Source organism: Zalophus californianus, chromosome 1 (genome assembly GCF_009762305.2).
Source record: "Zalophus californianus isolate mZalCal1 chromosome 1, mZalCal1.pri.v2, whole genome shotgun sequence".
Taxonomy (NCBI): Eukaryota; Metazoa; Chordata; class Mammalia; order Carnivora; family Otariidae; genus Zalophus; species Zalophus californianus.
In genome coordinates, this window is record NC_045595.1 from 85948455 (window position 1) to 85976388 (window position 27934).

Sequence of the window (27934 nt, forward strand, 5' to 3'; positions counted from 1 at the left end):
TTATTGGGTTACTTGCACCTGTACTCATCCAGACTGAAACATCTAATTTTGGCAGGTCCCAAAACACCTTGGCCCTTATTTTCACCTCTTTATTTTCTTTACTCACAAATACTGGGAGGCAGTAAAATGTGTAGGTCAAAAGCAAAGTCTTTTGTGTCCAGTTGCATCACTTTCTAGTTGTATGGCCTTGGGAAAACTAACTATGTAAGCCTCACTTTTCTCAACTATAGAATGGAATAATGTAAAATAGGATAATAATGGTACCCAAATCACTGGCCTATTTTGAATATAAGAAGAAATAATGCAAATAAAGTGCTTAGCACAGGCTTAACATTTGTGGTTATTACCATTATTTCTTTTTTTATTATGTTATGTTAATCCCCATACATTACATCATTAGTTTTTGATGTAGTGTTCCATGATTCATTGTTTGTGCATAACACCCAGGGCTCCATGCAGAACATGCCCTCTTTAATACCCATCACCAGGCCAACCCAACCCCCTACCCACCTCCCCTCTAGAACCCTCAGTTTGTTTCTCAGAGTCCATAGTCTCTCATGGATCGTCTCCCCCACCGATTTCCCCCCCTTCATTCTTCCCCTCCTGCTATCTTCTTCTTCTTCTTCTTCTTTTTTATTATTACCATTATTTCTGATGATGGGTCTGTCTATTGCCCATTTGGTATCCAGAGTTTTTTATACCTGATTTTTCTCCCAACTCTTGAAATTTCATTCTTCTGTATCCCAACTCCTGGATTTTCTTTCTCCATAATATAATCCATGGAGTCAAGAATCCTGCCCTGTGGTAATGGTAAGGGGAAGAAACAAAGAAGTATGGATCATGGCTCTTTGCTTTAAAAAAATGCCTATTGCTTAGTTTGGCATATAATTCCACCATGAGCCATATTGAATAACAACATAGGACAGGAATCATCTTAAGGCAACTTGTATCAGGTTTCCATCAGGATTCCACCTACAGGGTTAGGGCCAGCTGGGTAGGGAAGCTATGCAAGGAAGTGGCAGATGGCTTGGAGAAAGGTGCTGGAGACCTACCTGACCAGCTGGGAGGGCCACTGCCCAAACAAACATGTTAAGGGATGTCATTGCTGGGCACAGAGCTGGAACCTTAGGGAGACAGTGGTGGCTCTGCCACCATGAAAACCAACCCACCTCCTAGAGCTATGTGTGAAGGCCTCCTTTGGAGAGTGGTCAAGGATATTCTCAAAGAGTTGACTGAAGAAGAAAATGATGTTCCCAATGAATAGTAAGAACAGGGGCTTTTCATCCTCCCATTACTTTAAGCATCTAACCAATATGGGGGAAAGAATGGGATCTCTCCAAAATAGAAGTCAACAGGCCTCCACTGTGGCTTCCATCTGGGTAACCCGAGCTATGGAGCTATCTGTCCCTTGTGCATGGTGAAGCCTCACTGGGCAATGACAGGTGGGATCAACTGAGCAGAGAGTAGAGCAATAGTTTGCAAGGTAGAGATGGGGTTGGACAGCTCTGACCCTATCCGTCAGGGGGAGAAGAAGTCCGTGGAGAGGAGAAGTCACCCCAGGCTTTTTTTTTTTAATCTGGAGCCAGGCTTGGCTGTGCCAGTGCTGACACTTGAAGGGGCATGATGGGCCAGCAGCCCCAAACATCGATTATAACAGGCAGAAGGCACCCCTGGGTCTGGCCTTTAAGCATGTCTTATGGGCCTGTCCTGGCTTAGGAGCACAAGGAGTGAGGTTTGTTGGCCTGGTACACCCCCGGTCTCAAGCCAAGCTTTTGGAAATCCCTTTGCTCCACTTGACTTTTTGCTGTTTGTGTTTTGAAGCCTGGTGGACTTGGATGTCAGGGATGAGAGTTTATATAAATACACAGGGGTTATTGCTTTTGTCCACATAAGAGCTGGCGTCTGATTGTCTTCAAATCCCAATCACAAGAGAATTGTGGCAGGCAAGGGAGGGAGTGTGTGTGTGTTGCCCTTTGTGAGTGTCTTCACCACAATAACGAAAACTACAGTGACAAATTTTATCTGTTAGCACCATTTAATCCCACCAGCTTGGCTAAAATGCTTCTTAGCAGCCCTCCCTCCCACGTTGCTGTTCTTACTGCAGCCTGTGGTCTCACTAAGGAGGCTTGTTCTGCCTAACCTCCAGTGACAACAAAGGCCTCTGGAATCTGTATATCCCCAAAGGAAAGAAGGCTATGGGCTGTGTCAATGTTTTATATTTTGATTAAGAAAAAGATTTATTTGTTTATTCCTATTTCTTCCTAAAAAGGATTGAAGTCCACTTACACTGGGAACATGCTATATATTATTTCCCCATGTAGCATGAGAACATGCTATATATTGTTTTGTTTTTCTTTGTTTTTTTGTTATTTATAGTATACAGAAATACTTTACTTTTATATTTTTCAAGCATTCTTACAATTTCTTTGGTAATGTTTTTCTGTTTTTTAAAATCTGTAATTTATCTCCTTCTGCAGCTGGGTCAAAAACGCTGTTCCTGGGGGTGGCAAACTAGGGTTGTGGGCCAACTCTGTTTTTGAAAATAAAGTTTGATTGGAACACAGCCATCCTCATTTGTTTATTATTGTCCATGGCTGCTTATGTGTTGCAGTGGCAGATGTGTATAGTTGTGACAGAGACCATAGGACCCACAAAGCCAAAAATATGTACTGTCTCGCCCTGTATAGAAAGTTTGCTGACCCCTGCTCTAGCCCATAGTTTAATATAATTTTAACATATGATCATGCCTCAGTGAATTTATCCTTATTGACATGATGTGGCACCAAGTGTCAGTTCTTCTCTACACCAATGTTATCCTTCTTCCCCTGAATGCCTAGTCTCACTGGCATCTACCCAAACTGCAAAGGCTTTCTCTTCCCTCTCTGTGCTGGACAGGGAGCTCAGCCCTGTTCCTTGATTTCCACCCTCCAGCACAGCACACAAGTCAGTATGTAAGTCGTGGCCAAAAGTTTTGGGTGAAAATAAGGAAACACCTTTGTAGTGAGGACTAGTCACCTATCTCTGAAAATCCCTCTGGCAACCCCTCCTGCCCCCACTGGAAAGACCTCCTGGATAATCTTGCTCTTTAGGACTTTGCCATATTGTCTGGCCCGTCTCTTCCTCAATATCCACCTTATATCTGAATCCCCCTCACTTGATCATGGAGAACAATCATGTTCTCCACTCCCAACTTACATGGTATACCTGCACATTCTCTTACACCTGTATGTACCAGTTATTGGACAATAACTAGAAAGGGAAACACTCTGTGCATGTGTGTATGTGTGTGTGTGTGTGTGTGTGAGAGAGAGAGAGAGAGAGAGAGAGAGAGAGAGAGAGAGATTCGGGGGGAACCTAGGCTTCCCTAGGCTTCAGGTTTCTACAAGGAGAGATATCAGTTTGTGGAATACTTATGACCTCTCTCTAACCCCTCACTCATTCTTCCCCAGGGAGAAAGGATGTCTAATATTATTGATATATTTGGGGTAATGACTGTGCATGTTGCTCCTTCCTCAGTCTCTTCCTTCTTGAGACACAGCTGCCTAGAGGTTCATATTATGGTCTTGAAGTTCAGTGGAATAAGTTCAGCTCAGGGGAGTGGGGCATCTGGTCCATGGGGTAGGACTACTGATCAAGGGTGGCATTTGACAAGCAGAATAACTCCCATAGGTGGAAGCTTTTGGAGGGCCAGGCCATGTATCTGAAGGTGGGTTTCCCATTAGGAGACACTGAAATAAGGATCTGAATGTAAGTGGTTTACCTGGAAGGTGAGTTTGGGAAGCACCAAGTAAGGGGGGGTGGGAAGGGAATGTAGCCAATTAAAGATGTATTATCAAGCCAGCCAGCACTGTGGATGATTAGAATGTAATTCCACAGTAGGCTCTGGAAAATGGTGTGGAATTTGCACCTCAGCATGATCCTACTGGAGCAGTGAGGGAACTGAGGTATCTATACTCTTGGCAGTCATTGACTGAGGGCTGCTCCTTGAGGGGGTGAATTTCTGGCCTACCCCACATCATAAAGTAGCCTTCTTCAGCTTTAGGAAAAAACATCAGGCAAAGAAATGCAGATACAGTTGGAAGTTCTTCAGGAGCTCCCTGAAGCTGTAAGACCAGAGGGAGATGGATGGGGCTAGAATACTCACTAGCAGAGACTCGGATGTCAGAGGGTGAATTTGGCATCTCCTTCTTCGTTGTGCTTTACTCTTATTGTGTGACTTAAGGATCGAGAGAATCAAATTTTGGGCTTTGGCAGGATTTGTGTTCTGATCATCTAATCTTATACCTAGCTATTAGATGTGGCTATTTTCAGAGGTCATGGGTCCTGGCCCATCTCCCAAGGGTCCCCTACAGCTTCCTCTCTGTAGGTCCTCTGTATAGGGCTACCTGCCTGCCAGACCCCAGCTGCCTCTTCAAGAAAGGGCTGTATTCCCATGACCAGCAGTAGCACCTTTAGTAGGCCAACCATCTCATGTCCATGTGAAATGGCATTTCTACTCCTTCTTACTTTGGATTCTTCTAGGAGAGAAGCTAAGGCTAAGAACTAAAAAAATCCAGCAATTAACTGGTGTGCTCAGTGGTCCAAAAATCCTTTGGAGAAACAGATGGTGTTAATTCCATCAAAATTGGTCAGTTGGACTTGGTGATGGAAGGGCATAGAGGGCCCAAGGGAGGAAAGGGAGAGGGAGGGAAAAGCTGTCACAAGACCATGGATGCTAGAAAAGCAGCTTTGATCAGAAGTGAGAAAAAGAGGGAAGCTGAGGACAAGCTAAGAAAAGTGAGGAGATCACAACATAACCGTAGGCCAAACAGCAAAAACAACAAAAAAGGTAAAGAACTCTCCTGGTCAAAAGAGTAGAACTAGAAGACAGAATGAGAAAGAGGAAAAGAGTTGATGGAAGAGAGGAAAAGGAATTACACTGAACAAGGTGTGTTCTCCTACATCATACAGGATCAAACGATCCAGCCATGTGGATTCAAACAGAGGTCTGTGAGAAGCAAAGAATAGTCCAAGAACTGGTCCAGTGGGCACTCTCCCAGTTCCAAGTAACAACAGAAGACTTCTGGAATAGTTTAAATGTTTGCTACTCAAAGAGTGGTCCACGGACCAGCATCAAGCATCCCCTGGGAGCTCATTAGGAATGCAGAATCTCAGGTCCCACCCCAGACCTACCAAATTAGACTCTGCATCTTAACACAATCCCCATATGATCTGTGAGTATAGTGAAATTTGAGGAGCACTGGATTAAACCAAAATATTATGGGATGTCTCATGGACTCTGAGGACAGGGATCTAGCAAGACCTCAAGAACAAACTAGAACCAACAACCTGAATACTATCAAGATGTTCCATCTATCTCTTGCCTCTACTTCTGAACAGTAAAGTCCAATCATAAAAGTGAAGATCAAACTCTTGGGAATCAAATCTTTCAACTGCCAGGTTTCTGTACTTTTAAAATGATCATTGTGGATAAAATCAAAGCAAAGTCCATAGAGAACAGAATTTGCACACTTGGTTACACTATGAGGAGAAGGTTGAATTTCTTTTAGAACTAAATGGAGACATCTGTTTTGTTTAAATTAAGGATCAATAAGTACCAGCTAGGGACTGAGTTGACAGCCATTTCTATAATAAAGTAATAAATCATGGGGATGGTTAAGGAAGCAAGGAACCCCACATTCTTGCTTTGTTCAACCAATTAAGCAATAAGCCATCTGGGTCCTTTTGTCAATTACTGTCAAACACAACTTACACAATTGAATTCAGCCTTTTATTTAATTATATTAATTTATTCCAGCAACTTCAAATACTCACAATGCCAATAATTAAGTTCATTTAAAAAAATAGAAGTCTTGTTTAATTTTAGTTTGCAACTATTAATACCATTTACAAGGTTGCCATCTGAGAATTTTTAGCTCCATCTCAGCCTCAGGATGTTAGGGGAATCTGTTTTAAATATAGACATGTCAGAAGGAAGAAGACAGTGGCTAAAATCTCTTCTCTCAATGGGATGATGAATCTATCCAGATCAGCTCTGCCCAATAGAACTATTTGCAATGATAGAATGTTCTATATCTGTGCTCTCCAATACAGTAGCCACTAGGCATGGGCAGCTATTAAGCACTAGAAATGTGAACAGTACAACTGAAGAACTGAGTTTTAATTTTTTTTTTTAATTTTAATGAATTTACATTCAAATAGCCACATGCGGCTAATGGCTACCATAGACAGCACAAGTCTGGAGTGTATTCTGAGGAAGGAGAAATGCAGTGGGCCATTGACTTAAGCTGGTGGGAAAAAAAAAACATAATTATGATAGGCATTGTTTAGAAGCCCTCACTTCCTACCTAGTTTTTCTTATTTGAAACACCCTGAATTCTGAGATAGCCCAGAGGAGATCAGTATCTTTGAAGGGAGGTTTCTAAGCTGACCATATGGAGAGTGAACTCCACTTGGAGGAGAAATAGGCATAAATGGTGTCTTCTTAACAGCAGAACCAACCCCACTCAACACTTCCTTATGACTGAACTAGGTAGGCCAGCACAGCAAGGAGAGCCGTTTAGCTCTTGCTAGCACTGGCTCAGCTCTAGTGGAAGCATGTTCCTCCCCCAGTTGTGAACATTCAACCTGCGGGCACGTTTGGGGGTCCCAGGCTCAGAGACGGCCACGTCAGTCCTAATGGGACATTAAGACCCAACTCTGGTTCCTTTCATATGAATTTTGGCTCAAATGCAGGCATTTCCCTTCTGGGAGGCTTACCTCTTTGTGGAGGTTGCTCTTTCTGATCCAGTCAATGCAAACCTTATAACAAGGCATCAGCAGAGTTTCTCAACTGTATACACTTTGTTATTGGGAATGCTCAGTCTGAGCTGACCCTTCCAATAGCAACGACTAAAGAGAAATACATTGCATGAGATTCTGGTTGGGGTTATCCAAGGTAGAGAAGGGCTAGGGCAGGGTGAATGGAGGTAGAAAGTATGGAGGAAATTCTCATTTACATGAAAACATCCTATTCCAGGTCTGCTGGCTCTTGCCAGCTGCCAGGTTGAGCCAGGCTCTTCGTCTCTCTTCAACCCAACTCTTTGCTCAGTGACCTCTCTTCCTTCTTCCGAGCTATGGCTCAGCCAATGAACATGGAATTTGTCCTAATGAGCTTAATCCAAAGTTTTGGAGATTTCAGGCCTTCACAACCTCTTCACACTTTAATTTTCATGGTTGGCTACACAGATGATCCACGGTAGGGCCATTTGCAAAAAATTTATTGATTGGATTTATGTATCCTTGGAGGTGTTGCCCAAGACTGGCCATACCTCTTTCCTTTATCAGCGATAAAAGCAATTATCAAGTGCTCGGTGGAAAAAAACAAAACAAAACAATCTTCTGTACTACGTAATGACCATCTATCAGTGATGAAGACAATGAGACAATGTTTCCCTTTTTTTTTCTTTTTCTAAAACATCCAGAAGTCAATGCAAAAAGGTACAAGAAGGAAAGACTTTCTATATTCATTCACAGAGCTTTCTTCTCTACTATCACCAGGAATACAAACACAAAAGGATCTGCTTCATGAAATATACATGCTCTTTTAGTTCTCTTGGGGCTGACTTGCGATGACTAAACTTCTCTCTTCCCTCTGACACTGGCATTCATCATTTATCCACACTGCTGATGTTGTCAAATCGCCACAGCTGGCTGGCTTTTCCATCACACTGGCGCAAGTACAAATCTTTACTGTTTTCCTGCACCACAGCTTCCATGCATTTCCCAGAAAGAACGTGGACAATCATTCCATTCTGAAAAGAGAAAAAAAAGGAAAAGGAAAAAAAAAGAAAGAAAGAAAAAGAAATGAAAACCAGTCAGTTCCCTGCAATCAGTAAGCAAAGAAGGATATTTCTAAGCTTTGTGCTAATCATTATGAGAATTATAGAGGTGGTGTGCTGGCCTGGTAAGGAATTGTAGTATGTTGGTTAATATAAAATATAACTTAGGTAGCCCTAAATATAAATATTGTTTGGAAACTTGAGGTCATTAATTAAATTATCTTTATTGAGATTGTATAATTGTGCTATTTCTTTTTTTTTTTAAGATTTTATTTATTTATTTATTTAAGAGAGAGAGAATGAGAGACAGAGAGCACGAGAGGGAAGAGGGTCAGAGGGAGAAGCAGACTCCCTGCCGAGCAGGGAGCCCGATGTGGGACTCGATCCCGGGACTCCAGGATCATGACCTGAGCCGAAGGCAGTTGCTTAACCAACTGAGCCACCCAGGCGCCCTAACTGTGCTATTTCTTAGAGAGTTCTGGTTAGTAGCATGCCAGTGTATAGAGCATGTTCAGTCTTTATACCATACTGGTGACATTCACTGTTACCACTGTATTTGTACATTTTTGCTTTCAAAAAGATTTAGTTTGATCTCTGCTCCCTGTGAATCCTGCAATTTAGGACTTCTGCCACCAGGTTGCTGTAGAGAATAAAAGCTCAAGGATACACAGAGGGCCCAAGTCAGTCATGTTTACAGGATGATAGCTGTTTCCTGCTCAAAATCCACCAGATTTAATATTGAATCTAGCCATCCCTTTTTCAACAAAAAATTGATTTATTTTTGAAAAGCTAAACATTTTCACCAACAAGGCTGATAATGTCCATTTGTTTATTTTTTGAGATAAAATTCATACCATAATATTCACTCTTTAAAAGTATACAACTTTTGTCTTTTAATATATTCACAGGGTGTATGCAAACCTCATGGTAAAAAGAAACCCACTATCCATTAACAATCACTTCCTGTGCCTCCCTCTTTCTAGCTCCTGGAAATCACTAATTTGCTTTCTGATTAATGGATTTGTCTATTCTGGACATTTCCTATAAATGAAGTCATATAAGATATGGCTTTCTGTGACTGGCTTCTTTCACTTTGCATGATATCTTCAAGGGTCATCCATGTTGTAGCATAAATAGTAGCTAATTTCTTTTTTTTTCTTTTCATTGTGGTAAAAACAGATAACATAAAAGTTACCATCTTAACCATTTTTAAGGGTAAAGTTTAGTAGTGTTAAGTATGTTCACATTGTTGTGAAACAGATATTCAAAACTTTTTCATCTTTCAAAACTGAAACTCTGTACTTATTAAACAACTCTCCCCTCCTGCCCAGCCCCTGGTAACCACTATTTTCCTTTCTGTTTCTATGAATTTGTCTACTTTTGATACCTTATATAGTTGGAATTGTACAGTATTTGTTCTTTTGTGACACATTTATTTCACTTAGTGTGATGTCCTCCAGGTTCATCCATGCTGTAGCACGTGACAGAATTTCCTTTCCTTTTAAGGCTGAATAGTATTCCATTATATACATATATATATGTATATATATATATATATATACACACACATACATACATACACACACCACATTTTGTTTATCCATTCATCCATCTTTGAATGCTTGGTTTGCTTCTACCTCTTGGCTATTGTAAATAGTGCTACTATGAACAGTACTTCATTGCTTTTTATGGCTGAACGATAACACTTAAATTTTAAAGTCTTAGTTTTTAATGCTTGAATTATACTGGGTGAATCTTACTAATCTTTCCCTTATTATTTTAAAATTATCTTGTAACCATAGGACTTGGTTAGAGTGATCCTTTATGATCATTCATAAAGGTCCTTAACTTGGTTTCCAAGATGTCTTTGAGCATGTGTGAGCCCCAAGTCTTAGGTTCACTTGTCACGAAGTAGAGAAGGAAGAGCCTTTCTACTGCTCCTAAAACCACATCACTGAGGTAGTTGGCTGCTTCTGTAACATGCTCCATGGTCTTACTGGTGACCTGAGCTAATAAACTTCAAAAAGGGACTGTCTCCTCTCTCTGCCATGATCACCATCAGAGCTTTACAGAGATGTGGCAAATCAGTACACTTCAAGATGCTGGCGGTCCAACTTTGCTGCAAGGTTGGCTTTACTTCCTCCTGAGGCTTTGATGCCAGGTCACCAAGTTCAACAGCAGGGGCACTGGCCTGTATGGTAATACTTGAGCTCTTGGAAGACCCTGGGACACTGTCCCAGCTGGAGGCACTGCTGAATGCTTCCTGAACAGATTACTTACCTCTTGGAAGTCCCAGTGCTGTTGATGGATGGCAGGGCCTTCTTCTATGCACTTCTGAAGAATCACCTGCTCTTGCCTGACATCAAAGCACAGGTGCTGTGGGCTGCCAAAGTGGATCTCCTTCCTGCTAGTGTGCTTCAGGTGCTGGGACAGGGGGAATGGTTGTTAGCATAGCTAGAAGGAGATCTTCTCCGAAGCTGGAGATGAAGGAAGGAGAGCTCACAATAGGGCTGAGGTCTAGGGCCAATCTTTAGATTCTATGAGGGTCAGCAATACCATATCTCATAGTCAAATCTACATATACAATGCTAGACTAGACCTAGCCTCTGAAATCTCCACATGCCACCCGCTGTTGCATTCATATTTATACGTTCTGGCATGTGTCTCTATTATTCTATTTACTGCATCATAGGTGAGGCCATAAAGAATGCTGTGTGTTGTGTGAGTGCACTGGAAGAGGAGCAGATGAGGAACACTCTTGAGGCCCAAGGTGATCTCTTTCTGGAGAGATCTGACCTGGCCTGTAACTAATTCTCCTGCTGTCTGTTGCAACTGTTGACTCTCGCTCATGGTCATTTTTTCCTCCCATGTTTTGTAGTATTGGATGTGTGCATCTTTGCAGAGGGGCTTTAACTTTAGGAAGTCTGTGTGGCCCGGCTGGAGAGCACTTTCCGACAAAACCATTTTCTGTTCTTGCCAGGTACAGCCTGAACGAATTTTTATATTAATTTTGTGGTTGGGAGACAAAGTTGGCTTCATGGACATGTGATCTGTGCATTCACGTGGGGCCTCATGCCTAGACCGGCTTAATGTTTTTGGTTTAATATACTTGGTTTAATGCTCTATTGTTACTATCTTGGAAGTTCTTAATAAATGAATGATGGACCCCACATTTTCATTTTGCACTGGGCCCCACAAATTAGGTAGCCAGTCCTCCTTGAGGATTCCCACACCACATATAAATTTGAAACCTAAACCCATATGAGATGCAGGCTTATGGTTAAAAAACTTTTTTTGAAGTAACTTTCTCCTATACAAAGACCCTGTGGAGGCAGACAAGTTTCCTTGTCATCTTCCTGTGCCACGGGTGGATTTTTCTAGTCAAACTTTTGGCAGATAGGTTACTCTTTGAAGGTCAAAGTTGGCTTTATATGATGTCTCACTTCCAACTTCTCACCTGTTACAGGCTATAGGCTCTCATTAACCACTCCTGCACGTAGCTAATGCCTCTGGATTCCCCAGGTTCCCTCATTTCCGGCAGGATAGCTTGGCCAATGCCCTATGGCTCTATTTTAAGTTGCTTCTTGATTTTTGGCCCCTGGAGATTTCCCTCTGTTACAAACTCAGTTAGTTACGTGTTTCTTCTTAATTTTTATATGGCATATCTAGGTGCTTTTAGGAGAAGTACTTTCAGCTTATCTCGTTCATGATTTTGCTACATATACAAGTCCTTGCTAGTCCCCTCCTCCCCGCCAAGAATCAGAAAACCCACAAAAGCTAACATTCCGTTGGCATGCAGGAAACTGCATGATTCCCAGCTGCAGAGGAAGAAACCAAGACTCGGAGGGGTTAAGAAGGCTTCTGATGTCATATAGCTAGAAAGTGGTGAGCTGTTTCTACCACGTTACATGGCTTCCTCACTTAGCACTTTGTATCTATGTCCTCCTCCCCTGTGCCAGGTGTGAATGCCTTTTGGTGTGTTCTGGAACACTGGGAAAGGCCAAAACTGAAAGAGGCCACATGGATCCTGAGCACATGGGGAACCATGTGCCCTCCAGGTGTAGACCTTCCTCGGGGATCCCAGAGCCCGCACGGCCAAGCCTGGCCTCACAGGTCCTCCCTGCAGGGCTGGACTCCAGACCCTCCAAGACATGTTCTGGAGTTTGCTCTCAGGCTCTTGGGGCCTTACTTGACTCATTTGATCAATATCTCCAGCAACTTGCACTTTGTTATTTATTTTTAATAGAGGCCTTAACGCAAAGGCCCCTGTCACAGGCTGAAAGAGATTTGGGGGCAGGCTAGGCTTTCCAGGTTCATCCAAGTTGTGAAAAGAGTGGACCCACCAACCCTCAGCCAGCATCGCTGAGGCTTCCCACCGCCTTGGGAACTTATTGCATGATGGAAATTTTGAAGAAAATCTATACCTTAAGACACAAAGAGACCTTCCTGATAATCAAGGGTCTACATGGGTACTGGAATGACCCTGCAGCATCTAGAGCCTTTCCCTGACTCAGTTACCTTCTTCTCTCCTCAGACAATAGAGGGCATGAAGTTTACCAACCCCTGGGGTGCTGCAGGAGGAGACGTGGTTCTACTCTTTGACTCTTTCCTTTAGCTTCTGGGAATTATGAACCAGGGGTTTTAGAGCCCCATGGACCACAGGGGGCTTCAAGGGATCCATGAACCCTGGAAATTGTTAAAATTTTGTCCAGATGTGCTTATGTGTGTTTTTTTCTGGGAAATTGTCCTTAGAATTCATCACCTTCTTAAAGGAACCATGTGACTTGTAATAAAGAGTCTGACTCCATGTCTGATGTCTGACCTCTGAGCTTTCAAGCTCCACCTGCTTCACCTTATCCCCTTGCTGCACTTTGGGGCAAGCTCGTAAGAAGCCAAGTGCTTTCCTCTTTGGTGCTGGCAGGAAGTTCAAACCAGGTAAGAGCAGCCGGAGTTTGGGAATACTCACCTGGCCCATCCCCCGACCACATAAGAGCCAAAGCCAGTTGCTGGCCTGCCTGGAAGCCTGCCCTGCTCGCCCCCAGAAAGTCTCATTGTGTGAATCATGCTTTCCATTCTCTCTTGTTACATGTGTGGAGTCATCAGTCTCCAGATCTGAACCAGATTTGGGGTCAAGGTTGATCCTGTCCCCACGGGGCCACCACCAGATATAACCTAAAAAGGTTAAGAACCACAAGCAGGGAATGGACGAGCCACTGGACTGACCCATCCTTATTAGACCTAGATTTTAACCAGGCGCTACCTGGATTTCTCAGTGTTGATTTCACATTGTCTGCCCTGTGGTGAGCCATCTATATCCAAGAATAGGAACTCCGGCTCTGGGAGGGGCCTGTCCCTGTGGGCAGGGTGACTGCTGGGCATGTTCAGCATCTCTCTTTGCTGCCCTAGGGCCATAAGCTTTTCCTGTCACCAGGGCAGACCCATCCTTGTCAGGTCCTATCAGGTCCAACCGTTCTGCAGAGTGGGGCCTCAGGGGAAAGCCGTGCAGTTTGTCTTCCTTGCTGCCTCTTGGTCCCTCCCCAAGCAAGTCATCAGAGCACTGTATTCGGGGGAGAGGCCCCACCAGCCCTGGCATCCCAGGAGAGCTTCTGTGCTATGCCCCTCTGCTCCCAAGGGGCATTTGTGCTCTCTGCTTTCCTTCTGACCATGGAGGAAAAGGCTTCCTCCCTGTGGTAGGCATTTCACAGACCAAATTGCTCTGTGCATGGGAAATGTTCTGAATGAGGCCAATGCTCTGAAGCTAGGAGCCAGTGACTCCATCTGTGTGTAAGCTCTCCTCTGGCAAGTGGAGCATGGTCACCTGAGGCCGTGAGGCCCGTCTACTCCAAACCCAGCCCTCCTTCTCTGCTTCACACTGACACACAGACACAAGCGTGCACACACACACACACGCATGCAGAGACACCCATCCAGACAGACACAGACAGACACACACACACACCAGACTCCCGTGGTGCCCTAAAGATCCCCCCCTTTGTGCACTCTCGCTCCCACAGAGCCACATGAAGTTCCTGAAAGCCACAACACATCTGCTTGGGAGACCTCAGAATCAGGGGACTGAGACCAGACTGTAACCACAGTCATGGGTTTGAGGGACCACTGCAAGTAGGGAACACTTTCTGGGCTCCCCTGGCCTCCTCAGTGCTTCCGTGTCTACACTGCCCACTTGGGTGACCCACTTTCCCTGTCTCTCGTCCTAACTGGCTGAGGATCTCTGGCTGGTCCAGATGTTTCAGGCAGTGCCCTGGTGGAAATGTGCGTGCACACGGTGGTTCTCTTTGACCTCTGATTATAGATGTTTAATTTAAATGAGGAGATTTTCCATAAACCCTGGGTTTCAAATGTCTTTTAAAATTTGGGGGTGGGACACCTGGGTGGCTCAGTCAGTTAAGTGTCTGCCTTCGGCTCAGGTCATGATCCCGGGGTCCTGGGATGGAGCCCTGCATCGGGCTCTCTGCTCAGCGGGGAGTCTGCTTCTCCCTCTCCCTTGGCTCCCCCTGCTTGTGCTCTCTCTCTCTCTCTCTCTGTCAAATAAATAACTAAGTAAATAAATCTTTAAAAAAATCAGGGGGTGGTGTCATAATATTGGGCCCACTTTCATACAGAAGAGAAGACATTTGTTGAGGCTGGGGAACAGGTGCCACTGTGCTTTCAGATGGGCACATGCTCCTCAGGCCCAGCAGCCTCCACCCAGCTCACCGTGCTCACCTCCTTTCCCTGCCTGATCCTGGGCATATCTGAGCTTGCAACCCCTGGCCTAGTGACTCTCTCAGCTTCAGTTTCCTCATCCGTTCGATTAAAGCATCCATTTCCCTCAGGCTCGGATGCTTGTATTCTCTGATGATGGCCCGTGTTTGTGCGTGTGCCTGGAGGCGGGGTGGGCAGAGCTGGCCGGGTCAGCGGAGTGGGGGACATGGGACCCCTGAAAGGTGGTGCCCCAAAGGGAAGTGAGGAGCATCCCAGGAAAGACCACTCACAGGTCTGTGACGCTGAGAACTCCGACTACCCACCTGTTGCTGCCGGCTGTCGCTGCAAAGAGCTAGCATCATGGCGCAGCCCAGGATGTCCCCTTCCGCCTGGCAGTCTACACAGAAGCCAAGTCCGGTGTTGTGGAGCTGAAAGTGGACACCCGTACAAAAGTGAACCCCGCCGTCCACTGTAAAGACACCCTGTGTCAGGCGCCATTCCTCTCCCCTCTCCCTGCAGTGTAGCTCAAGGGGTCAGGTTCAGACCACAGAAATGAGCAAGGTCAAGCTGAAGCCTCTAATCCCAAGGGACAGGAAGCAGGACACACCTATCATGATGACAGGCCCTGAAACAGGTTTCACGGCAACCCAGTCACCTCCCTCAGGGTAGGCGTGAGAGCCTCTGAGTCCCCATGGAGCTTGGGACTGTGTGGCCAGGGTCATGGTCAAACTCCTGAACATCCAGTTTCTGTCTGGGAAGCTGCCTACCCCCTCCCCACCCCACCTTCCCTGGAGTCTCTCTTGCCTTTCCAGAGAACCTGGGCCTGCACTCAGATGGGTACAGCTCAGGGTAGATGTTGGCCAGAAACCAGTGGAACATCCGACAACCCAGCCTCCTTTGCAGCTGCAGGCGTTCTGTGCAGTCTGGCTTCTCGGCCTGAGGGAGGAGAAAGACACGGGCAGTGAGAGGGAAAGCCTGCTATTTACCACCATGCATGTGTGGACAGAGGTGGCTGAAGGACCCAGACAGAGAGAGGGGACCGAGGCCACCATTCCCCAGGGCTGCAGACAGCAGGGAAGGTCATGTGTTGGGAGAAGAGGTTTAAAAGGGACAGAATAGGATGGATGCTCTCTACAGAGAGTTGTGGAGCCAGCAACGTAGGTGTGAGGCCACTCCCTCCCCACAATCCCTCACATCTTCAGTCGACAGAGAGCATTATACCTGTGCTCTAAGGACTTTTCTGTGGAAGCCGGCAAAACGGTGGGGCTTTGCAGCTAGGCTACTGTGGCACAACACATAAGCACATGAGCCTTATGGAGGCAGGAACTGACCCACAGGCCACTCAGATGAAATAAGCTGGGAAAGTGTGGGGTGGGGTGGAGACAAGGCAAGTTTGGTTTTCTTCCCCTCCAAGTGCCCAGTCTCCTCCATTAACGAATCATTCCTTTGGGCGACGCTATCCCCTTACCTTGAGATTTTCCTTTATGATACAGTTGTCCTGGGATGGATATCAGGTAAGTCCTTAACACTTTAGTATAAATTTATGTATTTGGCTATACTGATAAGATATAAGGAAACCTACCCAAACATTTGGTACTAAGTCCTGGATATTTTTAGGGAAGACAGGTGTGCTAAGGAGTGGTTGGGAAGATCAAAAACAAAAACAAAAGTGTGGGGCTCCTGGGTGGTTCAGTTGGTTAAGCATCTAACTCTTGGTCTCAGCTCAGGTCTTGATCTCAGGGTCATGAGTTCAAGCCCCACATTGAGTACTTAATAAAAGAGAGAGAGAAAGAGAGTATTTCCTGGGGCGAGGAGAGGAAAGGAGAGAGGGCTGGAACAAGAAGTTCATTTCATTGTTCCAGCTTGATGGCCTCTAGGCTGGCAACTAGACACTGGGCTAACAGGCTATATGCAATGAGTTTGGTTTGATTCAGCTTCTTCTTTTTTTTACTCCTCAGATGGAAATGTTGGGGGGAGTAAGGTCTGAATCCTCCATACTGAAATGCTCTCGGCATGCTTTCAAACTGTGATCTCAAGCACCTGGCTCAGAAATGCCCAAGGAACTTGTTAAAAAGGCAGGTTCCTAGGCCCTACACCAGAGACTGTGGTTCAATAAGTTGGGGCAGCGCCCTTGGAATCTGCATTTTAACCATCTTTCCTGGTGAGTTTTATTCACAGGAAGTTTGAGAACAGCTTCTCTGGGGCAAGAATGTCTTGTTGATTCAGCATATGTACCTACCATTAAACCAAAGAGATCTATTACTCTTTCCTCTAAGGAAATTAATATAAGTTTTTTATAGTTTCTCAGCATTCTGAACGTTCACCTGAGACCTCGCCAGCCATTCTACAGGGCTGGACTTTGCTCCCAGAGCAGGAATATTCCTTCATGCATATTCCATCACCTTCACCTTTCTTGGTAATGAAACAAACTGGCGAATCTACCCAGCCCTTGTCTGACCTCAAATGAGGAGGCATGCTGACAATGAACTTGCTCTTCTGTATAACCTTGCCTGAGAGGAAAAAACAAGAGAATGTCAACTATTCCAACAGTGAAACCCCGGCCTTGTCTTTCGGGTGCCCAGAATTTCTGTATCTCAAAATCCACGTGAGGGTTTTGGGGGTGGGGTGGGAGATGGGATGGGAGGATAGAAATTATAGAACGAAATTAATTTTTAATTATTTAAATTTAAAGTAAATGCATAAAGTAAATGCCTCCACCTTCAGGGAGGCAGTGATATTATTAAAATCTTGACACTGATGTCAGCAATAGGACATTTCCAAAACATGAATTAATAGGAATGTTCAAAAGAAAAAAAAAGAAGGCCTTCTCATTTACCAGTAGGAGGTGCCATTGTCCTTGTGAAAGTCATCAGATAACAGATGGCGAGGTTTGTGGATCAGAGAATAGAGCACACCCAGCAGAATAGGCTGGTGAGGGGCTTGTGGGAGTTGTCCCAAGACCTTTGTGGGTTCCAGAAACCTTACCTTTGGAGCCCCTGCTCCCAGCATAGCAAACATTAATGGGAACCCACATCTCATGTCGAATAATATTTATGTGTTACCCCATAAAAATTGAACTGAATGGCAGTTGAAAATGCACTGCTTATGGACATTTAATTAAATGTTTAAATTTTTAATTTTTCTGGGGCTTGTTTTGGATCTTTTATGTTTATTTTTATACTTTATTTGTTTCATGTCTTGGGTAATTTCATAGCCTTGAGCACTTTGCCCAAGATGAAAAGGCCCTCTGAGACCTGTTACTGCTTATTCCCTGCCCAATCTGTCCTCTGCCCCAATCTGTTCTGTGACACATCCCATAGATGTCATCCCACTGACATCAGGAGGCTCCAGGCCAAGACCAGCTGGGATGCCCTGACACTTGAGAGAGATGCTTGGGAGAGACAGGCAGCCCTGCCTAGTAGAGGAGGCACAAGCCGAAAGCTTGTATTATCCCCTCCAGGCTAGAGGGAGAGGCACTCCCTGGCTCACCCTCCCGCTGGTGGCCGAGTGGCGGGTCAAGAAGGCCCTGCCGGGATCTCCCCTTACCTTGCTCAAGGAGAAGGCCTCTGGGCTGTGCCTGTAGAAGGTTTCTTTGAATGAGCCCAGCCAAGTCTCAGCAATGCGAACCTTGTTCCGCAAAGCAGCCTCCTGATCAAGGGGGGAGTGGGTTTCCTGATTCCGGTAGATGTGCCCCACCCGAGAGCAGGGGAGGATTTCAACGGAGCCACCACAGAGCCAGACCTGCCAGAAAAGAAGAAAAATAAACATCTGAACACCACCCCAAGTTCATGGGAAGTCAGGGATCCAGGGTCTGGCAAAATGCACAAGAAATCAGGAGCACAAAATTGTAAAGAGAATTCTAGTCCTCAGGGTGCCGCAGAGTTCCCAGATCTGGGAGTTCTGGGCAGGGGAGTGACAGGGTGGGAAGAATGAGCCCAGCTGTCCCGGGACAGAACCAGTGGAGTGAGGGGGCCACATCCACGCGACCACCTGAATGTGCCCTTCCCCTGAAGCACACCGAGAGGGACAACTTTTAGCACTTTTAGAGATGTGGCCATGTGTTCCCCTGTTCCCCAAACCTGCTTCCTCAGGGAAAAAGGGGTCCCTAGTGGTCAGAGAATTTAAAAGCTGGTAGCGTCCCCTGCAAGGGGAAAGCAAGCTTTCTCTAGACATAGTCTCTCCTTCTTCAGGAGGATTCTCACTGTTCTCCGCTAATGTTCCTGCCTACTCCCAAATGCCTGGAATTCATTTGCTAGGAAGCCTTTCATTTCATCCTTGGGGATAAAGACGAAAAACGAAAACGTTCCTAGCATAGGCAGCATATGAACTGAAACACACCAAAGATGTAGTTCCCAAACTGTATGCCAAGGTACCCCCAGGGTGCTCCAGCAACCTCAAAGGGCCATGCAGGCTATTTTAAATGGTTGAGAGAAACATAGTGACATCTGTTGGTTGTTCTGCAAACTACAAGCTTGAGGTAATTCATGGTTTCAACATTAGATGGCTGCACTTCTGATAATGGACAGCTCTATTGGGTCGGGTTTTCAGTGATTGCTATGATGAAAAAGCAAGTATCGTGTTAAAATCGACATGGAACGGGAAACAAGGTCTGATCTGATTCCGAGGTTCGAGAAGTTGGGTGGTGCCCAAAAGGCGCTAAAGTATTAGGACAAACACTTATTTTTTGGAGCTAGGGTAGTTCCTTCTTATCCACAGGGGGTATGTTCAGGACCCCCAGTAGATGCCTGAAATCACGGATAGTTCTGGGCCCTATATATACTATGTTTTTTCCTTATACATACATACGTACCCGTGATAAAGTTGAATTTATAAATTAGGCACAGTAGATGAACAATAACTAATAATAAAATAGAACAATATAATGATATACTGTAATAAAAGTTATATGATTATGGTGTCTCTCTCTGAAAATATCTTCTTATAACGTACCCGCCCTTCTTGTGATGAGATGGAGTGAGAGAAATGTCACAGACACTGTGACCTAGACTTCAGCTACTACCGACTTGACGATACTTCAGAAGGAGGACCATCTGCTTCCAGACTGCGGCTGACCACGGGCAACTGAAACCGCAGATAAAGGGAGACCACTGTACTCAATGCACAGAACTGTCTGGCATTGGTTTTGGCCTATGGGTGCTGTGAATAGTGACAGAGATGCTGAGGGTGCCGTGCACAGAGAATGTACAGGAACCCCTGCATACAGTATGCGTGGCTGATACTGTGCCCTTTCCTATGGGCAGGTTTGATAGCTGGCTTTGTGAGGGAGGCTGGGGGCACAGTCAAGGTAGGGCACGAGACAGATGGGAAGAGGAGATTTGACACACCACATTTCATGACTTTATACTTTGCTTGCAGCCTTAGACCTGACCAGGGACGTTTAAGGGCTGCCTCCAAGCTGAGACCATACCCACTTCTCCCCAAAACCCATCTGGCTCCTCCTTTGGTCCAGGACATACCTTGAGAGACAGCTCGAGGTTTTCACCACCCTGCAGGGACATGAGAGGGTCATACGCTCCAGTGTTTTGGAAGTAATGTCTGTCGATGGCGACAACCCCGCTGGGCACCACAGGGCTCCTGGGCAGAGAGAAGATGGAACAGATGGCAGTTCAGAACCCTGAGCATATCAGGAAGGCTTACTATGCGGGAGCTCCAGTGGCCGAGAGAGAGTGGGCTATGGGCCCAGATAGACCTCGATGCTTTTAATTGCAAGACCAGAGCCAAGCAACCATGTCAAAAATCCCAGTATTTTATGAGAAGAGAGTTATGGTTGCCTGGGTCCTTTTACCTCCTAAAGGGAGGGACACGGGGCTGCACCCCAAGCTCTCCTACCCTCCGGCTTGAGTACCTCTAGGGAAACCTTTGGGAAGAAGGCCTTGTTAACATAATGCACCTTAAGGCAGGTAGCACCAGGCTAGGGAAACAAGGGAAACAGTCCAGCTTTTTCTTCCCACATCCCAAGGTGGGACTTAGGCAGATACCGAGGGCAGAGTGCAGGCGGCTGGGGGCCTGGTGTGCCAACCTCTGGCCAGAGGCCATGACCAGTGAAAGTGCATGGTGGTGAACAACGATGCGGGACAGCTTGAGCCCAACGTGGGGCAATCCCTCCCCCCTGATGCTGACCCCCCCCCCCAGAAGCCTGGAGCTCAAAATCAACTTCAGGGAGACAGGATGAGGGGACATGCCTGGATGATAGATTTAAATATGCGATCACTAAGCTGTCATGGAATTTGACTAATTTGCAGGGACGTTTTCTGCTGTTAGGTGGAAAGAGGGGTTAAGATAGAAATGACCTAAGTCCAGGTATTAGAAAATAAAGACAATTTTTTTTTTGCACTTCTAAGCTTGTGGCTTATCAGACTTCTGTTAGAGTCACACTCCCTTGGGCAGACCCTTGGGAAGGCCTGTTTGTGCCTAATGGCTTCCTACCGTGTCCCTGTACTAGGAGCTCAGAAACCAGCTGGATAATTGGTGAGCGTTGGGCACTGTATGATGGAGATGGACCATGGCTCATGGAAGTCAACTGCCCAGAGGGGAACATCACACGATCCCTTGTCCCACAGGCGCTCCTTACAATGTGACATTGACATTGCTTCCCCTGAGGGGTGGGGTCTGTGTCTCCTTCCCATGAACCTAGGTGGGTCTGTGATTTTTTTGGAAGTGACCCTGGGTGAATTCTGAGGCTTGGTGAGAGAAGGGGATACGTCATCTAAAACATTATACTGAGTGAAAGAAGCCAGACATGAAAGGTCACACATCATATGACTCCATTTATATGACACATCCAGAATAGATCAATCCATAGAGATAAACAGTGGTTGCCAGGTGCTGGGGGGAGGAGAGGGTGGGAAACAACACTTAACAGGTATGGGATTCTACTTTGGAGTGATGGAAATGTTTTGGCACTAGATCGAGGTGGTGTTTGCACAACTTGCGTTACTTGTTATGAGATTGTTCATTTTTAAATGGCTCATTTGTGGTATGTGAAATTTACCTCAACAAATTATTTTTTTAAAGGGGGAGGGGGATAGAGCTTGTTTCACCTGGCCATCTTAGGATACTTAGCGTCAGAACCCAGTGTCACGGTGTAGCAAGCCCCAGGTGCAGTGACCTGATGGAGGGTGAAGTTCCCGTGGAGGTCCCAGCTGATGACCGGCATCAATCCTCAGACATCCGATGGGCCTCGGGGCCGCCCCCTCACCCCTGCTGCCATCTTGACCCCATCCTGCCATCCTGAATACCATGGAGCAGAGACCACCAACCCTGGTGCTCTCTTTCATGATTCCTGACCCACGGAATCTGTGAGCTTAATAAAACTGTTGTTGTTCTACACCACTAAGTTTGGGTGGTTTGTTATGCAAAAGAAGATATCTAGAACATCTTCTTAAATAGAATAAGCTTCCAAAACCCAAACATGCCCCAACACCAGAGCAAGCAAGCAACTCATAGAATTTGATATATTTTTTTTTTTTAAGATTTTATTTATTTATTTGAGAGAGAGAGAGAAAGAAACAGCATGAGAGGGGAAAGGGTCAGAGGGAGAAGCAGGCTCCCCGCTGAGCCGGGAGCCCGATGTGGGACTCGATCCCAGGACTCCGGGATCCTGACCTGAGCCGAAGGCAGTCGCTTAACCAACTGAGCCACCCAGGCGCCCAGAATTTGATATATTTTGAGAGTTAGGGTGTCTTAACATTCACCTGACCGAATCCTTCCCTTTTAGCAAGAAAGTACCTGAGGTCGGGGAAATTCCAGTGTTACCTGGAGAGGTAGAGTTAGGTCAAGATCCCAGCTTGGGTTCTCTCACTGCCCCACACAGGGGTGTTCACTGAAGAAGCTACTTGAAAGAGCTTAAGCTGGACTCCATTCACTTGAGAATATAACAATAATAACACTGAGGTTTGAGTGCCTGGCACTCTCTCTGCTTTTCATGTAGGGACTATTTCAATCTTCCCAACAGCCCTGTTACCCTCAATTCATTGATGAGGAAACTGAGGCATAGATTAAGTAACTTGCTAGAAAACAGGTGGGGCCAGGATTTGATCCCAAGCAGTTTGGCTGCCGAGTCCTTCCTGAGGAAACAAAGAAGAAGTAGGCTGTGTGAGGGCCTCACCTGACGGGGCTGATGGGGGATTGGAGGGTCTTCCTTTCTCGCTCTGGCAAAGGCTCCCAGTGGAAATCCAGCTTCCAGTCCAACACCCCACGCTGCAGGTCCTTGGAGGGGTAATATTGGAAATTCTTCCAGTCAATCACATCTATGACTGGAGACACCACTCGGCTCCTGGAAAAAATTGTGGAATCAAATAAGGGATAAAAACCATTCACTTGCTGGGGGATAGAAGCGTAATCTACACTCGCGCTGCTGAATATGGCAGCCAGTATCCACAAGTGGCTAGCAGGCACCTAAAATATGGTCTGTCTAAATCGAGATGTAGTAGAAATATAAAAAACACACTGGATTTAGAAGACTTAGTATGAAAAAAAGCTGTAGAAATCTCAGTAATTTTTACATTGATTACATGTTGAAATGATAACACTTTGGATATAGTGGGCTTAATAAAATATTATTAAAATTAATTGCATCAGGGGCACCTGGGTGGCTCAGTCATTAAGCGTCTGCCTTCGGCTCAGGTCATTGTCCCGGGGTCCTGGGATCGAGCCCCGCTTCGGGCTCCCTGCTCCGCGGGAAGCCTGATTCTCCCTCTCCCACTCCCCCTGCTTGTGTTCCCTCTCTTGCTGTGTCTCTCTCTGTCAAATAAACAAATAAAATCTTAAAAAAATTAATTGTGTCTGTTTCTTTTTGTTTTATAATATGACTATTAGAAATGTTTAAATTTAATGTTAAATACATGGCTTGTTATATTTCTATGAGATAGCACTGTTCTAGAAAATATGTTTTTCCATAAGGAATTGGGGGTCTATTTAAGTAAAGAGCAGGCCTGCCTCTTTCTTTTTTGAAAAACCTCTGTTGACAGCACCAAAAGACAGGAGAGTGGGGTTCTAGTCTCAGCTCAGCTGTACATCTCTGGGCCTCAGTAAAATGGGAGTTTGAACCACTTCCCACAAACACCTTTCTCAGCTATAATGTTCTAAGTGGCTCTTGACTTCTTTTGGGGCCTTTGATCCCTTTGAGAATCAGGGGAAAACTATGGACTCCTCTTCAGAAAAATAATCATATGCACATATCCAAAATATTATGCACAATTTCAGAGGGTTCATGGGCCCCTGCTCTAGGGTCTGGTTCTTGTTCTTCCCTATATCAGACAACTTGATTAGCTTGAGGAATCAGGACCGCCAAACTCCAGCAGTGTCCCTGGTGTAAATGCACATGTATGCGAGCACGTGGCGTCTATAAGCAAACCAAAGTCCTAAGTCGAGGCTTATCTGCTTGCTCATTTACTGATGCTGTTGGTAATTGGATGTTACCCCTTTTTTGCTGTTGTTGTTTGTCTTGTTTTGTTTGCACAGCCTGGGATATGACCTCAGAGAGGGTGATGGGAGAAAAGGGTACAGGTCAGAAACCTCACTTTTTAACTAAACAGGTCATCATTCAGGAGTACCAGGAGCTGATCTCCCCCTAGCCAATATCTCAGTCACATTTTTTTCTGGCCTCTCATGACTGTTACTTCTAAAATCTCTGCCATGGTGTGCCTGAGTGGCTTAGTCGGTTAAGCCTCCGACTCTTGACTTTGGCTCAGGTCATGATCTCAGAGTCAGTCGTGAGATCAAGCCCTGCATTGGACTCCATGCTGACCCTGGAGCCTGCTTAAAATTCTCTCTCTCTCCCTTTCCCTGTGCCCCCCCCTCCCCCCTGCTTGCTCTCATGCACGTGCTCTCTCTCACACGCATGCTCTCTCTCTCTAAAATAAAAAAAGTTAAAATCTATGCCATGAAATGGATCAGGCCTGAACTCAGGGGGTCCTGGAAGGTCTCAATCTAAGAGAAGAGAGATTCCTGGCAGAGAGATGCCAGCCACAGTGTGTTTACACTTCTATCGATGTCCGTCTCTATTCTTTCCACCTCGGAGAGGTCACACCAGGCTGGTTCTAGGACTCAATTATCTGTCCTTAAGTGGCTGACATTGGCATGAGGAGTCATGGGGTTTATATTTAGAGCAAGGATCCCAATATGATTTTCCTGCCCTTTCCACATTGTTCCCTCTGGAAGGTAAAGTAAACTTAATCCCTCTGGGTCCCCACTGCTTCCGGCATCCTGAACTGACCTAAGAAAACTGAGAGGCAAGATCAAGGAAGAAAGGAGGACACCCAGCCCCCTCCCAAGTCTCCACTTACTGCGGAGTGAACTGAGCAGATGGGCTGGACTTGGCTACTGGCAAAGCATTTTGTGGAATTTCAGAGTCAAGAGCCAGGGAAGCCATGTGGCTGAATCCTGAAGAATCCCATCAAATTCGTGCCATCTTAGTAATCATAACAGGACAAGAAAGGCAATTGCATCTGAGCATCCATACAACTAGCTGCTCCTAGATCTTTGAGCTGTGTCCTGCCTGACAAAGCTGTACATTACTTTTGACCAGAAAATGGAACTCTAGAATTTATCAAGTCTATTTGCTCTGTCTTGCTGGAAGCTCAGAGTCCTATGCAAAGCTATCAGTTAACAACTGTATCACCCCAAATATCCAACGCTGTCCTTTCCTGCCTGAGATCTCCTTTTCCTTCTATTTTAACCAGACACCTGAGTGATGAATCACGAGACACTCTGAGTGCCTTTTGGGTAGAGATGAAGAGGATAGCAGCTGCTTAGCCGCGGCTGAATTAGGGAGTAACTGCAGTCTAGTGACTCAAAAATGGTGATTTTAAAAAACCCAAACAGTCTTATATTTAGCTTTGGGTTTTGTACCTACAGATGTGTCTGGTGTTCTTGGAATGCATTTAAAGTGAAATAGCAACGCTGCCCTGTTTGACTTGGAAGGAGCTACAAGTGTCTGCTTACACCATCATTCTCTCTTGCAAATTGAGTTTTAACTCTGAGGCAAGTATAAGGTTGATTCTCTCTTAAGCCTTTCTAAGCTCCAGGGGGGTCAGGCAGTTGGGTTTCAAAAGACAAACAGAGGTAACAGAGCAGTCAACAAAGACTGGTTGACTAAACGTGAGGTCAACTAATAAACTATTGTCCAAGTAGTCAAAATCTAACTGTGGCTTCAAGCTTACCAACCAAACTTAGGTTACTTACAAGCCCTAGCTTACCTCATCCCTCTTTATTATTCCTGTACCTCCATGTTCCTCTGGGTCTGTGATGTCTAAAGTCATTTTGGAAGTTCACTCAAATTCTTGGTGTTGTGGACAGTATCTTATGTTGAGAAGCAAAAGTCTCTGAATTCTCTAATCCCAGAGCTCTTGCTTCTCAAGTGTGACCCCAAGACTTGTGTCGGCCATTTCACGACTCTGTCATGCTGAGGGGCATGTGGTAGGAAGAAGGCTGGAGAGTTTCCCTGGGACTTGAGACCAAAAGAAGCCTGCTCCCTTTGTGGGCTGGGGTCATCTTAGTCTCCCTGCTGCTCCTCACCACACACACACACATACACACACACACTCTCTCTCTCTCTCTCTCTCTTTCATACACTCTTTCTCACACACACACACATATTCTCACACACACACTCACACACACACACACACACTCATACTTTCACATGGGATCCCTCAGACTGCTTTCCATCATTTAACCCCTTGCAGGGGTTAGAGGGGTTAGACCCCTTAGAGGGGTCCTCTAAGATAGAGGACCAGACCAAATTCAAGTGGAAAACAGCTTGGACAGCCTCTGGAGCCAGCGTCGCCCCTCAGTGGGTGTTGTCTTTCAGCACTTCACTGAAGGCTGCCCCTTTCCCATTGGAAACCTTCATTTCTCTAGGGCCATAACTCTCACTCCTTGGCTTGGGTATTAGAGCTGACAGTTAGCACAAGGCCATTGTCAGCTGGCAGCTGGAGTAACAGCTACCCTTGATCTTCATCTTTGCTACTTTACATGGAAACCAACTACCAATCAGCACCTCTAACACTGCTCTAAAAACTGCTCTTTGAGCAGCTCTGTCTGGGGCTGCTATGTACAGTTATGTGGGTTGTGCACTGCCCAAACTTAGAGAATGCTTCAAATATCATAAGCATTATAAATTTGCATACTTCATTCTAAAATTTCTGGCAGTTGGCATTAAAGTAACTTGTTCTAAAAAATGAACATGTTATGACACATGTTCTGAGAAATGAGAGTAAAGGGTAATGAAGAAGGGACTCCTTTTACCAGTTCATACAAAGTTGCCATATGGCTCTCTATAGGCCTGTTCTGTGGCCAGGGGTGGGGGACCAGGGCTGGGAACCAGGCCTTGAACCCTCTGATCGGGGTGTTGAGGAAGTTATGACTCTTTGAAATAGTTGATTTATGGCTTGTTACGCTGTTATTCATCATCCCACTCAACCTTTTTAATGAAAGGTCTTAAGGACCTTTTCCTGCCTCCTGCACAATGGATCCTCACCTGGTGACAGAATGTCTCCTGCCATGAGCCTCAGAGGCAGCTGGGACCCCTTTCCTCTCTTGAAGACAGCAGCTATTAGAAACTGTGCCCAATGGCTTCTATAGCTTTGCTTCACACGAGGTGAGCTGCCATGGGAGGCCAGAGAAAACGCTTGAGCAAAATTGCCATAGGAGCAAAGCAGACCTTAAAAGGGCCACTCTTCCAGGCCACAGCTTTCAGAGCATCTCTGTGTGCAGTGGAGAGAGATGAGAACTCAGACCCACGAGAGCTAGCTTTTCTTTCAGACCCTCACCTGCGAAAGCCTGCAAGCTGAACACCGGTCCCAAAGAAAGTGGGGTACACAGGAAGCTGTGAATGAGGTGTGGGATGACAAGAAGATGGCTAAACCGTAGAAGAGAGGGGACATGAAGAAGAAGCCAATCCAGAATGGGATCTAAGACCAGAGGCCGTGTGTGTGTGTGCACTTGTGTGTGTGGGTGTAGGGGGGCGGGAGAGGGGGAGAGGGAGGGGGGAGAGGGAGGGAGAATGAAAGGGAAGGAGGGGGGAGGGGGAAAGTTGGCTAAAGAGAGGAAAGAAAGAGCCCAGGAAATGAAAATTTCATGGACCCACCTTCTTAACTGGGAAAGTTTCTCAGGGAGCCCCATTTTATTTATAGCTGAGGACACTGAAGTATTGCCAAGTCTTCCTCTCTCAGCCTAGAGTGAGAAATCTCCAGATCTGTGAAAATGGCACCAATGTGAGAAGCAGACATGAGGGGCTCGTTCTAATCAATGTTGTAACACATGTCTTACAACCAGGGTGGGGAGGGGGATGAATAAATCTCATTCCCTGATCAGCCTGTCCAATTCTGAAAATAATTCAGAGACAGCAAAAAGAGCAGTAGGCCCAGAGTTAGAACACCTGACTC

At 45.6% G+C, this 27934-nt stretch overlaps 1 protein-coding gene across 6 annotated transcripts in view; it reads right to left on the reverse strand.

Moving 5' to 3' along the window:
- Positions 1 to 684: 684 nt before the first annotated feature.
- Positions 685 to 27934, reverse strand: part of GALNT15 (polypeptide N-acetylgalactosaminyltransferase 15) — a 53021-nt gene continuing 25771 nt past the window's right edge. For 4 of the 6 annotated variants that reach the window (XM_027586915.2, XM_027586914.2, XM_027586917.2 and 1 more), the window contains 7 exons: positions 22654 to 22821; positions 20003 to 20120; positions 18072 to 18266; positions 15330 to 15461; positions 14849 to 14953; positions 10101 to 10244; positions 5774 to 7793 (listed from right to left, as the gene is read on the reverse strand). In XM_027586915.2, coding sequence (XP_027442716.2) covers positions 7650 to 7793; positions 10101 to 10244; positions 14849 to 14953; positions 15330 to 15461; positions 18072 to 18266; positions 20003 to 20120; positions 22654 to 22821 — 1006 coding nt within the window. In that variant the 3' untranslated portion in view covers positions 5774 to 7649. Of the gene's footprint in view, positions 800 to 5773; positions 7794 to 10100; positions 10245 to 14848; positions 14954 to 15329; positions 15462 to 18071; positions 18267 to 20002; positions 20121 to 22653; positions 22822 to 27934 lie in introns of those variants that run through there. The other 2 variants (XR_003518565.2, XR_003518564.2) reach the window with 2 other exon arrangements.